Raw genomic sequence first — 17,018 nt, forward strand, 5'->3', positions numbered from 1 at the left:
TGTCACCATCTTACAGATGAGGAAACTGAGGTATGGAGACACTAAGCAACTCACCCAAGAGAAACCTGGGCAAATTTTAAAATCCTAGTTAGTGAGAACCAGGATTCAGTCGCAGGCTTTCTGGCTTTCCAGAGTTCCTACAGCTTCTCATGCTCTCTGAGGGGTATTTAGGCACATGGGTGTTTTTCACAACTGGTGTTGTATATTAGGCTAATGAAATACTTTGCTTTTATTAATGAGCCCCTATTATCAGAAGATCTCAGAGAATTAGCAGAATGGGAGAAAGTGATGGAGAGCTTTGGAATTTGGGGATTCGGTTAAATTTGAGTACAGATATAATTTTATACACAGCCAGGATTGAGATGGGTTGACATATTGCATACTAAACTGCTTACAAATCTGCAGGAGTAAGGGGTATCTTCAGGAATAAAGAATAGTGTAGGCAGTGAATTTCTAACAGTACAGTGATGATCTATCATAGTTTTTTAAGCATGGGCTAATTTAACTGTATTATCCAACTACAAATACTTCTAAAGTTATGAAGGAAAGAGACTGTGATGATATCTCAGAAAAAGGGAGAGCATCATCAGTTTAAATCCTAAGATACCCCTGTGCTCCCTTCTTTCCCATGTTTTTCCTGCCACATTTCTTGAAAGCTAAACAGGCTGGGCGCGGTGGTTCATGCCTGTAATCCCAGCACTTTGGGAGGCCGAGGCTGATCATCTGAGATCAGGAGTTCAAAAGAAGCCTGGCCAACATGGTGAAACCCCATCTCTACTAAAAATACAAAAATTAGCTGGGCATGGTGGCACACGCCTGTAATCACAGCTACTCGGCAGGCAGAGACAAGAGAATCGCTTGAACCCAGGAGGCAGAGGTTTCAGGGAGCTGAGATCGTGCCATTGCCCTCCAGCCTGGCTAACCAGAGTGAAACTCTGTCTCAAAAAAATAAATAAATAAAATAAAATAAAGCTAAACAAAGAGATTTCAAACAGAGGCACCAGTCATCCCTGCTACTGCCAGGGCAGAGTTAAACTTTAAATATTTTTCATGTAATGAGCTGCCTCACATGTAAGCCCCTGTGTGTTTTATTACTACAATTTAGTTGAAAGAAGTATGCTACCATTCAGTCAAATTTCATTTACTTAACATGCAATTACATCATAGCCATAGGTATATATTTATTTGTACATTAGTGGCTATGGGTTTTGAGGGTACAATGAGTTAGAGATTTAATCTACATCTTGGAAGTATTTAGGATCTTAATAAAATGGTAAGAGTACATAACACTAGGGAATACGAAACAACTGATAGACAATTGCATGATAAAAGTGCCTCAAATGTTCTGTACTATATGAAGAAGGGGATTTTGTAATAAATCAGTTGAAAAGTAGAACGTAGCATTAAGTCTGTATCCCAGAGGCTCCAAGTAAAAGAATGACCAGAATAAGAGGAGGTCCATCAAGGAATCATTCTTGAAGGAAATGAGACTTTTAATCTGAGTCTCAAGAGAAAAACTGAACATGAACCACTGAGATAGAGAGGAGAGTATTTCAGAGAAAAACACAGCAGACAGAGGTGGGGGGGAGAGGGAGGCAGATGCAAAACACAGGCCCTGAGTGAGAGTTGCTGCACCTAGATCCCTGTACAGTGGGAGTTGGTTTGCAAGGCCAGCCTCCCCCTGTAAACAGAAATTCTCCCTGTAACCTTTAGGGTCAGATTGCTCAAGAAGGCTCTTGAAGAAAGGCATAAAGACCCTTTCGGATAATTTGTACTTAATGCACTTTTTCCAAGGCAGAGTAAAGAATGGCACAGTCCTCTCGTTCCCTGAAATGTGGCCCAGGGGCAGGCCCAAGATGTGTCTGGCAGGTCCTGTCACAGGGCTGCACCGCCTCCCACCTCTCCCACGGTCCACTGCACAGGACGGCTTTCCTCACAGCCCCCAGGCTTACCACCTGGCCAATTACACCTCTACAAGGAAATCCTCCCCTTCCCCCAGGCAATCTGCTTATCATGAGCCTGTGATTAACCTCATTAACACACCCGTTTACCACAGACGTCATTAGCAGTCAGTCAGACATTACTCAAAACCATTAGAAACAACAAGAACAGCCGTTACCCGGTTCAGTGCAACCAGCCTGGTGCTCCCCAGCTCTGGGCCTTGGGGAGCAGTTAGTCAGGCACCTTAGTCACGAGCTAAATGCACACCGGAAATGAGGCTGACATCCAGAGCTCTTGTTCTTGGGTGCCGGGAGGATTACCCTCTGTGGCCAACTATCCGGGGATGGCAGTCCAGGCCTCGTGAGCATGTGCAGGGCATTCCTCCAGGAAAAGATTACTAGTGCCTGGGACAGGGAAAAATATATTCCTTTAGAAACCTTCACAGCAGAGCTCTGAATTGGGACGATCAAAATAGCAGTTTCCTATCCCACAGCTGCCTCCCAGAAACTAATTAATGCTGTGGATGTAGCTTGCTAATTATTTTCAACATCACCACCATCCTGAGCGGTCCCTGTGGAGGCCAGTTGCCTCTGCAAAGTCTCCCCTGACTCAAGTGGCACACTCCCCACTCTCCTGGGAAGGGCAGTTCCAGGCAGAGCCAGCACACATGATTGAAAGTCTATTTACCCACAAATTAGTTCAGTGTTTTTATTTCAACTCCAAAAGCTGTCAGTTTTGTAATTACAGGAGACATAACTTCTAGACAGTGCTTGCTGCTCAGCCTAAGAGTTCTCAGCCTGAGGTCCAAAGCTTCCCCAGAGGGATATGAGGGTAGAATTTAAGAAGTCTTTAAATTTGGATGGGAAAAAAATTACATATTCATTTTTACTAAAATTGAACTGAAAATTAGTATACCCATAGATTATGAGGGCAGGCGGTGACCCACAACAATCTTAGCCCTGCCTGATTTTTATCTCCCTAGATGCGTCCATCTCACATTTTGGTTATCGTAGATATCTGAGATACCACTTATGCTTATCCCTAAATCACAGTTATGGGACTTATTAGACTTACAACAAAATATTTTTATTGAATGCATTTATCATGCAGCACATACATTAATTTATTACAAACTTATTTAATATATTGATTGCTATATTTCCATATCATAGATTTTCTTTGTAATCCTGTATATGGTATGCATTCATTTAACATGTAATTCTGAGAAGGGGGTCCATGATTTTAATATACTTCCAAAGGTATTTATGCCAACAAAATTAAGAATTTTTGAGTCAGACATATGGCAAGTGCTCTGTAAATCTTTGCTGATTTCCTAAAAATATATATTAATATAAACAGTTCTTGACTTTCCACATATGATTATATTTTCTTGCCTTTTTCCTAGCAGTCCGTATAAAACGAAGGAGTTAACATTCAGCATTTTTATGGATTGCTCTCCTTTTTGTGTTTTGAATATTTCAGGTTCTTATTTTCTACCACTGTCCCTTCTACAAGCAGTACCCCTTCCTGTGGCCAGGAAAGAAGATTCCAGCGCCCTGGGCAAACACCACAAGTGTGCGCAAACTAATCCTCTTCTTGGAGACCACTCTGAGTGAGCGGGCCTCACGGGGCTCCTTCCACGTCTCCCAAGCGATCCTCACCCCCAGAGTGAAGACCATTGCCCGGGGCTTGGTTGGGGGCCTCAAGAACACGCTGGTTCATAGGTAAGAATTTGCTTCCACCCCACAAGGAAAGCTTTTTAAAAAATATTTATGTTGATTCTATTCTGAGTAAATCGCAGTAAAGCCATGTAGTCTGAGGATTTAGAAAAACAACAAAACAAGCAAAAAACTTTGTATTCGAGAAAACCATGCAGTTGAGGTGGATTGTATTAACAAAGGCTCTCTAAACACTTTGTTCATAAGTACACATCATACCATAAATACTGTACTCTCTAAATTTTGCTATAAGGCAAAGCACATTGAGCCAACACCATGTCTGTTCATTCCTGGCACCTGGCCACATGGGGTCCTGCCTGTGCCTCGCAGCTGACCCAGGCACTCATTTAAGAAGCATTCAATATAGGCTGCTGTCCTAGGTGCTAAGGATTCAGAGCTGGCCCTTCAAGAATTTGTTCTCCTTTCCATGGTGACCATGAGTCACTGAAGAAGCAGCTTAGGATGCCACCCACTATGCCCATGCTGTAGCTTCAAATACTTCCTCAGGGCAGAATTGAGCCTGGCTGTACAATTAGATAGCAGAAGCTTCAGTAATTTTGTATCAGATGGTGTTCCTTATCCTGGACACCAATGAATGATAGATGTTCTCAAGAAAAAGGATGGTTTATTTGTATGCGTGTTTGTGTGTGTGCACGCACATATATGTGAGTGTGTGTATGTATGTGTCTATGTACCTGTACATGTGTATGTGTATATGTATATGTATATGTATAAAAGGAATGTTATAAATACATTTGGATAACAGGGAATCCCTTGCAATCCAAGCTAAGGAAGCTAATACATTTGGGTAGCAAAGATATTTACAAGAATCAGTTTGGTCCCTGAGTTTCAGGTTGACGAGCAGAGTTCAGATAATGAAAGATTCATCCAAAAACATGTTTCTATTTATTTGGTCCTGAGTTTAGGTAACATGAGTTCAGATAACAGGAGTTCACCTAGCAGGAGTTTAGATAGCAGGACTAGATTTTTCTTTCTTGGTGAGAGCTCCTGATTATGTCAACCATGGACAAAACCAGAAAGTCTTTTCTGTGTGGCTCTACTAAGTCTTGACTGAATTCATTATGCTGAACTTGGAAAAGTGAATTTTATAAACCAGCACTATATCTCTTTGAAAGATCCCGAATTAGAAGCTTTATTGTTTTAATAATATGTTTGTGTATCCACACTGTTTTCCTCATGCCTCTGGTATATTTGTAGATCAACATTATTTATATATTCATTCAACAAACATTGAGTACCTAGGAAGAGCTAGGTACAAAGATTCAAGGTGAATATTATACTGTCTGCTGTCAAGGAACTCACAGTCTAGCAGCAGAAACTGGCATGAAAATTTCTATAAAGCAATGTGAAATACCACTGTGAAGAAGTCTGTGCAGACAGCCATACTAATAAGGGAGAGGGAGTATTTAAAAAACTAAGGATAAGTTATATCTGTATACCATATTCTGAATATCAAATGGCTTTTTGCAGATGATTTCATTTGATTCTTAAATCAAGTCAGCCTCTAGGATGGCACATTGTCTACAGCATATTATCATCCCCTCTTTAGATGGGATTCAGGGAGCTTAAGTGACCCCAATCCATACAGCTAGTAAAAGTCAAGAATACCTCTCAGACTCTGGCCTTCTGATCGTTAGACCACTGCCCTTTTCAGCGTTGGACACTGACTTGGATACTGCATATTTTTGTGATCATTCTTTTCTGTTCCACAGGCCTGCAGTTGTCTTATTAGTACCTGAATCTGGTAATATCTCACAGGTTATAACTGGTAACCCACAATGTCACAAAGCTTTTCATATCTGTACATTCCTAAAACTTTAATCTGGCTGCAAGTGAAACATTGGCTCTTTCCTTTATGATGAGAGATAATGATGTTGGCATGCGCCCAAAGCCAAGGGATCCTACTATGCCAGAGCCCTTGCACTACTGGTAGCAGCAAGCTGATGTCCCCAAGCTTGGAAAGATACTTTCTTTGGCATCTCGCCCCCTGCCGGCCATAAGAATATTACAAGTATGCATGCATTCCTAGCCCTGCACATCAACTGAAGGAGGAAAATATAGCTCTGGTTGAGTTTGTTCCAAAAGGCCAGTGCAGAGTGTGGCTGTCATTTCCTGTGGGCTGTTGAACAAACATAGGACCTTCCCCTGTGTGCCAACACCTAGAGGGTATGTCCTAACAACCGGTCGCTGGCAGTGGTGGTCAGCTCAAACCAAGAAAAAAAAGACAGGGTATATTTTCTTACAAATGTAGAGGTGGTTTCTCAGCAGGGATTTAACCCCCTAACTCTTCGATAAACTTTGGAGCTAAGATCTTGTTCATTTTGGTTCAACACCGTAGAAGGAAGCCACAAGAAATATAGCCATTTGACTTAATTTCCATGGTGGTTTCTCCCAGACTTATAGAAACCTGAAATTCAGGTTCATGGCACTCTCATTGAAATCAAATGAAAATGCTTTGCCTAAGCTTGAGGACAGAGCATCCATGAACTCTATAAGGGAACATGGACTGAAATCAGAAGGCCTGAGAGTGCAGCCTGACATGCTCCCTGTTCCAGGGTGCATTGTGTTGTGCCCCGTCCCATCCCCGCCATCCCCAAGTTCACATATTGAAGTCCCAACTCTCAGTTACCTCAGAATGTGGGTACATTTGCAGATACGGCCTTTAAAGAGGTAATTAAGTCAAAACGAGGATATTAGGGTGGGCCCTAATCCAATCTAGCTGGTATCCTTAAAAGAAAAGGAAATTTAGACACACAGACACCACAGATATGTGTTCACAGAGGAAAGGCCATGTGAGAATGCAATAAGAAGGCGGCTGTCTGCAAGCCAAGGACAGAGGCCTCAGGAGACATGAAATCTGATGACACTTTGATCTTGGATGTCCAACTTCTAAAACAAGAGAAAATACATTTCTGTCATTTAAGCCAACCAGTATGTGGTGTTTTGCTATGGTAGCCCTAGCAAACCAATGCAGTCCCTGAGCAACAGGGTGGCCGTGGACAAGTTTTCTGAGGTCTCTGAGCTGTGGTTTTCTCACCAGTTAAACAGGATTAATAATACCTCATCAGATTGTAGCCTTAACATGAAAATGCCAGCCACAGTGGCTGGCAGAAAATAGACATGCCATCCCTATTTGTAAAGACACCCAGAAACACTATGGACCACCCTTGTTCCCAGCTGGGCCCCAAGGTCAAAGGGAAGTTTTTAACCTCCTGCTCTGCCATCCATGGGAACTGTTGCCTCATGGGCCTGTCAGCACTGTCAGGTTCAGCCTTTTGCACAGATCCCTTGTCCTGGTAAATACCAAGAGCTGAGAAAATAAAGTAGCTCCTCTTCACTGTGGGTTCTGCATTTCCCCTTCTTCGTACTTAATCCTAATTATTTGATCCTTGCCTTGGAGAAGGTTGACACATGCTACCCGAAGCTGACACAGAACTCTTTGTCACTGGAAACCACAGGTACATACCTTTCACTGCATTTCTCTGCTCAGGCTCCAGGGATCCTCCAAGGTGAGGAGGCTCTGGCGGCAGTGACTGGAGTTACAAGCCTTTAAGGCTCATTTCCCTGTAATGACCAGCAGAGGGCGCCTGCACCTCATACTTCAACACTGACTCAGGCTTTTAAAATGAAGTCTTGAATCTATCAGGTTCAGTACTACTGTGTCCTTGGTGTGGTTCCTTGTGTATCCTTGGTCTATCTTTAAGGAAGTCTGTATTTGCAGCTTCTCACTTCCAAACCACAACATGTTGTCACGTAAGCAGGAGGATGTGACCTCTTTAAGGTGTAGTTTCTTACTCCCAGCCACCAAATATTTCTACCTCATACTCTTCCAGTTATGATTCCTTACCTTTTTTTTTTTTTTTACCAGACTTACCATATCACAGAAACTCTTCTAAACACTTTACATGTATTATTTTGTTTAATTCTCCAAAAATCTGTATGAAGCATTATTATTATCACTCTTCAGGAGTCCCCGTTCAAAATGGAAGTACCCCTGGGAGGGTGATCTATTAAGTCATAATCAGCTATTAATATAAAAATATAGGCCAGGCGCAGTGGCTCACGCCTGTAATCTCAGCACTTTGGGAGGCCGAGGTGGGCGGATCACCAGGTCAGGAGATCGAGACCATCCTGGCTAACACGGTGAAACCCCGTCTCTACTGAAAATACAAAGAAATTAGCTGGGCGTGATGGCGGGCGCCTGTAGTCCCAGCTACTCGGGAGGCTGAGGCAGGAGAATGGCGTGAACCCGGGAGACGGAGCTTGCAGTGAGCCAAGATCGCGCCTCTGCACTCCAGCCTGGGGGACAGAGGAAGACTCCGTCTCAAAAAAAAATAAGATGATAGATAGATAGATAGATAGATAGATAGATAGATAGATAGATAGATGATATGTGTTTTAGCCCGTGGCTGATTGTAGAGTCCACTGAGAGAGGGAGGAGACCCAGGACTGATTATAGTTGTTATGGTAAGAGAAAAAGAAAGAGGAGAAGGACAAAATGCTACCAAGGCCTGAACGGGGTTGTCTGGAAAACTGAGAAGTCAAGATATGTGCTGAAAGAAGGGCAGGCAGCATCAAGGGAGAGTTTCTTCTGTCTTCTTTAAAGCATTCTCAGCCTACTGAGTATGTATTGAGCTGTTTTTACTATGATGTAAACTGTGAGTACACTTTATTGCTTTCTTCTCTATGCTGCCTGTGGTAGTTTACACTTACTATTAATGCAGAAATTATCACATTGAATTTTCATTATTCCTTTATGTCACTAAATAACTGGCTGTCACCTAGGAAGCCTTTGATTAATAAAATGAGACTGAAAGACTGTTAGTGAGACAACTGATTAAGTATTGGTCTATTAAGAAGCCACACTTAGTGATCGAATAACTGTATATCCATATGAAAAAAGTAAGCCTTGACCTCCTACTTTATACCATAAACAAAAATCAATTTGAGATGGTTCTTAGAGCTAAACCTAAAAGCTAAAAACCATAAAGCTTTTAGAATAAAACATAGGATATGTTTGTAAATTTGGAGTGGACTGAAGTTGTTCTTAGATCACAGAAGCCATAAAAGAAAAAAAAATGGACAAATTAGAATCCGTAAAAATTAAGGAATTCGGCTCATGAAAATGTGTCACTGAGAAAACTGACAGACAAGCTATAGGCTAGGAGAAAATATTCACAAAATATATCTGACAGAAGACCAGTATCTAGGCTATATAAATAACTTCTACAACTCAACAATTTTTTTAAAAGAAAATGAAAAAATGAGTAAAAGAATTGAACAGATAACAGTTTTACTCATAATATCCAAAAAACTGGCAATAGCCCAAGTGTCCATCCTGCCAGTGAAGGAAAATGGATAAGCAAACTGCAGTATATACATACAATGGAATTCTCTTCATTGATTTTAAAAGGCAACAAACCACTGATACATGCAGCAACGTGGATGAATTTCAGAACAATTATGCCAAGTGAAAGAAAACTCACGTGAAATAATACATTTTTCATGGCTTATATGAAGTTTTAAAACAGGCAAATCTAATCTACAGTGGAAAAAAATCAGTATAGCTATTGCCTCTGGGAGGATGGGGCAGGTGTTGATGAGGAAGGGGCTTGCAGGAACTTCCTGGAGTACCAGTTATGTTCTAGACCTTGATATGAGTTTGAATTATGTGTACGTATTTGTCAAAACTCGGCAAGTGTACCATTAAGATTTGTGAATTTTATTGAGCGTAAACTTTATGTTAAAAGAAGAACAAATTAAAAACAGATATTGAACTCCAGTTAATCATATGCGTGCTGAAGTACTTAGGGAATGTGTATAGATGCTTGCAGTTGGAATATGTCAAAAATACAAGATGGATTGATGGAAGGATAGTGACAGATTGATGGATAGATATGTGGTAAGCAAGTATAGTTAATGGTGGGATCTAGGTGGTGGATATATTTGCTGCAAAATTCTTTCAACGTTGCCATATGTTTGAATATTTTCATGATTTAAAAAAATTAAAGAACCCATTAAAGCTGAGGCTCTTGGTCTTAGTTTTTCTTTTTCTCTTTTCTTTTTTTTTAGACAGAGTCTCACTCTGTCACCCAAACTGGAGTGCAGCTCTTGGCTCACCGCAGCCTCAACCTCCCAGGCTCAGGTGATTACCCCTCCTCACAGACAGGGTTTCACCATGTTTCCCAGGCTGATCTCAAACTCCTGGATTCAAGTGATCCACCCACCTCAGCCTCCCAAAGTGCCGGGATTACAGGCGTGAGCCACCGCACTGGGCCTGATCTTAGTTTTTCAAGTTCCTGTTGACATGGTATCTCTTTGATGCTTGAAGCAAATAATCTCCTCTTCCAGCAGAGAAACCCTGGAAAGTGTAATTTTCTAATGGAATAGAGACTACTTCATCCCTGAAGGAGATATAAAGCTTAAATGGAAATACCTCTGAAAGCTTGTGCTCTTATTAACATACTTTTGTAATATTAAGGGAAATGTTTTATGTCCATGTCTGGAGAAGACCCTCTAAGCTGTACTGTATCCACTCTCTTCCTCCAACACTTTCCTCTGTATAGGAATCTTCCTGCCATCCTGGACTGGGTGAAAACTCAGAAGCCTGGAGCCATGGGTGTCAACATCATCACGTCTGACTTCGTGGACCTGGTGGACTTTGCTGCGACTGTCATCAAGTTGAATGACCTCCTACAGGAGGACACAGCTCTGGCTAAATGCTGATTTAATTTTTAATTTAACCTTAATGTTGAATTTGTTGATTCAGGGTAGAGTTCTAAAGGATGTCCTGTTAGGATGGCCCCTGGGGCAGTGATGATGAAGTAAGAGGAAGATGGCTTTTTTTTCTCCCTTCCTCACAGGGCCATTTAGATAAAATTACAGGGCTATTAATTGCATTTTTCCCAAATGAGACTTTTTTTAAAACTTAAGTCCAAGGGAAGAAAGCATGCTTCATGTGACCAAGGTCAGGACTTCCCCAGTGGCTTATGGTGGTGAATGGAATTTGGAAATAGGATCTCTAGGACCCATTGGGGTATTGAGTGTCCCCCTAATTGGCCCAGCTCCCTATTGTCGTCCGGGGTGTTGTGTTTGAGCCGGTGAGAAAGTTGAACCAGAAACACATTCCTGGTGAAAAAGACTGGCTCTTGCAGCTGTGGACCACCATCTGGGGTGGATCTAACATCAACCAGGGGCTCTGAGGGGGAAAAGAGCCAAGCACCAGGTCTCTCTAGGATTGTTGGATGTCACCACTTTTCTGAGAGAGTAGGACTCATTTATCACTAAGATGTTTCAAACACAGCTGTTCTTTCATAGCGTATACTGGTAACTGGTCACCTCATTCTTCAGATAAACAGTGCATACTACCCTTAGTATCAGAAATATGCTTCCCAGTTTTAAAACTTGGATTCCTTTCTATTTCTTTTGGCCCCTTCTTAAAAGTGAAAAGAACAATGATCTTTTTAGCGTGGGGCCCAACAAGAGATAGATATGCATGTTTGCTGCATGCCAGATATCTTTTATTTAATTCTACAGCTTTTTCCAGAATGGCTGCCAGGTAGAGCACCTGCATCATTTTGGCAAAGTCCTCTTTGGAGTGGGGTCTTCAAGCCTGATCTTGGAATTGCGTTTTATTATTGTCTGCCTAGGACTCAGGTCTGCGCTGTGGGACACAACGCTAAGTGGAAGGCCCCTTATCCATGGCACCATGGAAGCAGGCGCAGGATGCATGGGAAAGTGCAATGGCATTAAAGGAGGAAGCTCCAAGTGGATTTGGAGGCATTCTATAACTCCTTGAAAACAAGACTACCTCGGGGATATTTAGGATGACTCGTGTGTCACCAAGTGAGAAATACCTAGTGTTGGAACATTTCCAGTCCTTCTCTTGATGATTCTACTTTCTGCAGGTTGTTTTGAGCCTACCAATCACTACTGCATGAGGGCTTTGAAACTCAAGAGGGGATTTTTTTTTTATTGATAAGAGGTGCTTATCTATAAAGAGCCCTCTTGTGTTTTGATTGACTTATTTATTTATTTATTTATTTATAGATTAAATATCTGCCGTGCTTCTTACATCAAGAGCACTCACACAGGAGCTTACTGAACTTTTCTTACCCAGGATAGATGCTGCTATGGTCTTTCTCTCCTGAACAGGACCACGCATCTCAGGGCTGTGAGTGATTCCTGACTCTGCTGTTCATGTCCTGGCTCCCCCAGTCCTCCTGGGGACAGTATACATGTGTGGATGTGGTCTAGATCTGAGAAGTCACTACCAAGTCATGCCCATGAACGAAGATAAAATGGGTCGTGAAGAGCTATTAGTTCATAAGTAGACCCTCCGGAAGAGTGTTGAAAAGAAAGGCTCTAGAAAGAAAACTAGGCATGGAAATGTGTGCACTTTGTTGCTCCTCAGCACCATCTGAGAATCCCTAAGGAAGTGGCAGCTTCTGGATTCTTAAGAAGGAAATATAAACATGGAGTCCCGAATGGATGTATGCATTTATAAAGATTGTCAGACTCTTCTTCCAGCAGTTTCCTGTTTCTGTCTTTTGATGCCCATAGATGGATTTTGCATGTTGCTTGCAGAGAGGGGTGTCCTAGGTGAGGTACTAAAAGCACATGCACACCCCCAACTCTTGGTCTTCCACCCTACACGTTCTGTAAAACAATTTAAGCCCTGGCTTTTAGCTTGCACCCTTGAGGAGGTCATAATAGAAATGCCTCTGGGAAAATCTGGTTGAACTTTCCTTTTTTTGCATTTGAACCCCTCCCCAAAGGGTTTTCTGGGATAATGTTAAATTCTGTAGGGCCTTCTCTGGATAAGAGTAAGTAAGTGTGTTCTCTCGCTTTCTAAACTTTCCTTCAATTCTGATGCTAAATGCTAACGACAAGCTCTGAAATCCCTGGTCTACCCTCAGGGTTTTATTTTTGTTGTTATTTCATTTTGCTTTTGTTTTTAATTTTTGGTCAATTGCTAGGGGCTACATCATTTCCCCACTTTTTACCCTTTGTTACTTGGCAAAGAGATAAGGAGGCAAGAGGAGAATTACTGTTCTCTGTTTTATTTGAGCCTCGGCTTTGTCCAGCTGTTTGGTGCTATGAGGCCAGGTGTGTTGACAAGTATCTACACAGGATGCCAGTAACACCCAAGGGCTGCTGACTGTTCCTTGAAATGTTTACATGATTTTGTCCTTTAGTTCTTAAATATATGGTTGCACTTCACTTGGGTTGTAACATTTAAGTGCACCTCAGTGTTTGCATGATAAATGTCATCAAGCATGACACAAAAGCCCAGAAAACTGTACCAAGGTTGCATGCATGGAGTCCTGCCCTGCGTGGTGCGTGCAGGTGCTCACTCCTTCATGCTGCTTGGAGCTGCCAGCCTTGCTTGCAATTTGAAAGTCTGCACAAGAGTTCTGGGAGATAGGAGGATTATTTACAATTTTCCCTTGATAAACACCCTTGCATCAGCAGAATCTCTGCCTCAAGAAAAAGTTGCTTAACATATTGTAAAGGATGTGTGCCTTCTGCTCCTTGACCATGAGACCAGACAGGAGAACTCAGGCATGTGGGACAGAGGGAAAACAGATTTTAGGTTCATGACTCATTCTGCAACTGCCAACAATAAAATAGTGACCCAACCACATCACTTATTCTCACAAGTTCTGGAGACCTTTCAGATCAAAACAAGGCTCTCATACTTGCTCAGAACTAACTTCAAGATCAGCTAAGAAGCTACTTGATTGAGCCAAAGAGGACTTTAGTTTCACAGAATTTTAGGTCATATTTATTCTGAAATATAACTGAGCTATTCATGAGCTCCCTGGACCATTTCCCACACAGCCACATTTCCATGGCTTTGTGGCAAAGGGGACCATCAAAGGTTTTAGTTCGGTTAGAGTAGTGTTTACAGGCTTGAACTTTGAGCCTTTTAGAGATACCACCATGATTTCATGGATACAGAAGGATTGGAGAGAGAGGTCGAGATGGACTTAATGGAAGGGAATAAGTTATTGATGATTAAATTTTAAATTAGTGGCAGACCTCCAAGAGGGTCATGCCAAAAAAAGTTTTTGTGTTTGCTGTATTAAACTCAATAGTAATTACTTTTAGTCATTTTCCTTAGCACTGAATCTAAACCCTGAATTACTGAGAGCAGTTAAGCCACAGTCCCAGGATTTTATTATAAACTCAAAGAAAAGCACAAAATCTGAGCCCAGGTAATGATCCATCTTAGGAATCCTAGTTCTTTTTACATGATCTCATATTCATCCAAAAAAATTGTTTCTTCTCAATAAGACAACGTAGTAGAGTATTCTGGAATTAAGTGCAGTTTTATGGTGTGGCGGGACTTTCCATCTCTCGTTTTGAGAATCTTGCCATGAGAAAGTGCTTCCCAATGAGACATTACTACCTCCCAGCTAGGAGGCTTAGCACAATGCTAAAGGTGGAGCAACAGAAGAAATTCAGATGGAAATGAAACTACTTCTTCCTGGGAAGTGAAAGAGCTACATGAAACCAGTCCATACTGCAGATTTAGTTCATGCCACAGTTGAAGTTTGTGTGGTGTTTCTTAGTAGCTAATTTCAAATTTTTACTGTTAGATTCTAAGAAACAGAGTGGGCTAATGATTGGAGCACAGCCATGAGACTCCGCTCCGTTAGCTGAGCATGTGATCCTGTGCTAAATCTTTCTTGGTTCCTTCATCTTTGAAGATGCTGTCTGCTACTTCAGTGCTGACTGATTTGCAAATCTTGGTTGATTAGCTCCCCAAATCATAAGGTCCCTAATGATTAGATTAAATGCCTTATACTCAGGGGGTGTGCAGATATGCTATTCTTCCTTCTGTGGCTTGGGTGGAAAAGCTGCTTGGGCTTATTTCCCAACAGTGTGATGTAGGATGGCAGAACTTATCTAGGAATGGCACCTTTGATGATCCGTATAATGAAATGTGTAGAGCTCAAAGAAATCTGCCAACATGTATGTGGACTCTTGAGAGGTGGGCTTTCCCAATACATGCTAAGTAGACTTGTTATGCCAAGAGGAAGTGAATAGAAATGATAGCATCAAATATCCAAACTGACAGGAAGTTTCTTTTGCATAGCATAGAACATGGTTGTCTTCTGAGTTCCACTAATGTTCCAGGATATCTTGGCCCTCTGCCTCTGGCTGCTCCCTGGTGTTTGGCACCATAGCGTTGTCACTTACAACCATTGCCTTGGGACACACAGAGTGAACTGTTTGAGTGATAAGTAATTTAGCTAGAAACTTTACCCTTAATTTCAAATGATACCAAACAGCTCATTACTACCCCAAGGGACGCTCTCCGTAGCTTCTGGATTCCCCAGTTTCCTTCTAGAAACAAGGACTCCAATAGCACTATAACCCTAAACAGGCCCTAACCCAGAAGAATACACCACAAAATGCGATTGATTTTCTCAAAATATCACAGTCTTAGACACTATACAAATAATTCAAGAAAATTCTTTCTACCCTGCAGTGGATATAGTATTCTATTATATTCTCCAACAAAACTTTTTAGGACTTTTCAAACTCATTTCTAAGCCGAATAGTTTAGATAAATATTTACCCTTACATTTGGGGGGAATTCAGGCTCACCATTGGCCGAGGCAAGCCCATCAACAGTCTAGAGGCATATTCTGTGTCATTCCTTCCCGTCTCCTTCATAGAATACTACTTTTTCCTTTTGTCTCCTGGCCATTCTCCATCATCTGCTGATTATTGCTAACCACAGGATGCTGGCAAAGCTTACAGTGATAGGCACATGTGTTCAGTGATGTCCAATACACTCTTATCACAGTGGTTATTGCTTCTTACTCTTTTCAAATGCATTATTCTACCCCTCAACCTACATCCAATCATTAGAACTATACCTGATTGGAGCCCAGAACTTGGGACCAATACTTAATTCAAATAGCAGGGGCTTGCTCACAAACATTAAGCCCAACAAGAAGCACAGCACTTTGAAAAGTCAAATAGGCCTTTGGTAGCTCTGTACATTTGCAATTTTACATTTGTTATTAGTTTATAGCACTAATAACACTTCAGGCGTGAATCTACAGTCTCAATATAAGTCTTAGAACATGTTCTAGAAATAGTGGTACCTTGCTGCTATTATACTTAGTAACTTATACCCCAATATAATAATAAGTATTAAATACAGATTGTGTATGCATTCTTTGTGTGTATATGCCAACTGTACTACTTAACCTCACTGATGAGCAATTAGAAAAATACACAAATTGTCATAGTGAAAATAAGTCTTGGTCAATTCAGATGATACGTGAACCTGATAAATGCTCTAATAGATATGCTATTTTGTCCTGTATTGCTCGTTTTACAGTATGGTGCATGTTGTTTGCTAAGTAAAATGATAATAATAATAAAGTATACCAATTTTAAGGTTAGAATTAAAATTTTGCACATAAGCTTCTTGATATTCTGAAATGTATTCTGTGGCTTAATTATCTTATTCATACACATTTCACTTGGCTTTTTACCCCTAGGAAATAATTGTCCAAGTATATATCTCATCTTCTTTCTTGTAACTTTGATTAAACTGCTTACTTCAACTTACAACATTGTAAAGCCAGAATACCTCATTTTAACAGTGAAAAAAAAATATGATGACCTGATGTGTTCTCTTGTATTTGATTTGAACTACCTAAATAGGCTTAACCGTAGTAATAAATATACAATTTTGGCAGGCATTTTTCCTTTGTTTGGATGAACATTTTGTTATTGGTCCACTTCTAATTTTGTCTTAAAGAGTTATAAACTCAGTGTCAATAAAACATCTTGTTATATAATATTGGACAAAAACCCTCTCGAGCATGTCTGACACATATTTGGATTAAGTAAATGTGCTTGCAGTCCCCAAGATTGAACAGTGCGTGAAATGTGTACACAACCTTGACCCCATGCTTTTCCAAGCTTCATCCTTAGCGCTTCAGTTATTTCCACTAAGCTTAGAGCAGCTCTTATTGACATCCACATTCACCTGACCACCACCTCTACCCACATTAGTTTGAGTGATTGCTAAAATGCCCAGAAATAAAACAATGCAGAGATAATATATTTGTGTATACAAAGATTAAATAAGGGTGGACCTGCAGTTTCTGCTGCAATGAAGATTCCAGTATCTTCCTCATTTCTAATTATTTTTAATAGAATATCCAAGACCACTTAATTTAAGTGAATTCTGTGTTTCCCTTATCCTCTACAAAAAATAATCAGTTGAGACTTTTTTGTATGAATTTAGCAGAGATCAAATTAATTCTAAGTAACCATTAATTTCATAGAGTCAAAGGTTTAAAC

The 17,018-nt window shown here is 40.9% G+C and overlaps 1 protein-coding gene across 2 annotated transcripts in view; it reads left to right on the forward strand.

The window, feature by feature from the left end:
* The window catches only part of PLCXD2 (phosphatidylinositol specific phospholipase C X domain containing 2), a 52,308-nt gene extending 35,785 nt beyond the window's left edge, over positions 1-16,523 (forward strand). The window contains exons 3-5 of one of the 2 annotated variants that reach the window (XM_057301858.2): positions 3,424-3,665; positions 9,753-9,825; positions 10,247-16,523. In XM_057301858.2, the coding sequence (XP_057157841.1) occupies positions 3,424-3,665; positions 9,753-9,825; positions 10,247-10,321 (390 nt within the window). In that variant the 3' untranslated portion in view covers positions 10,322-16,523. The remainder of the gene's footprint in view (positions 1-3,423; positions 3,666-9,752; positions 9,826-10,246) is intronic. The other variant, XM_057301857.2, reaches the window with a different exon arrangement.
* The last annotated feature ends 495 nt before the right edge of the window (positions 16,524-17,018 follow it).

Source organism: Pan paniscus, chromosome 2 (assembly GCF_029289425.2).
Source record: "Pan paniscus chromosome 2, NHGRI_mPanPan1-v2.0_pri, whole genome shotgun sequence".
In the NCBI taxonomy this organism is placed as follows: domain Eukaryota; kingdom Metazoa; phylum Chordata; class Mammalia; order Primates; family Hominidae; genus Pan; species Pan paniscus.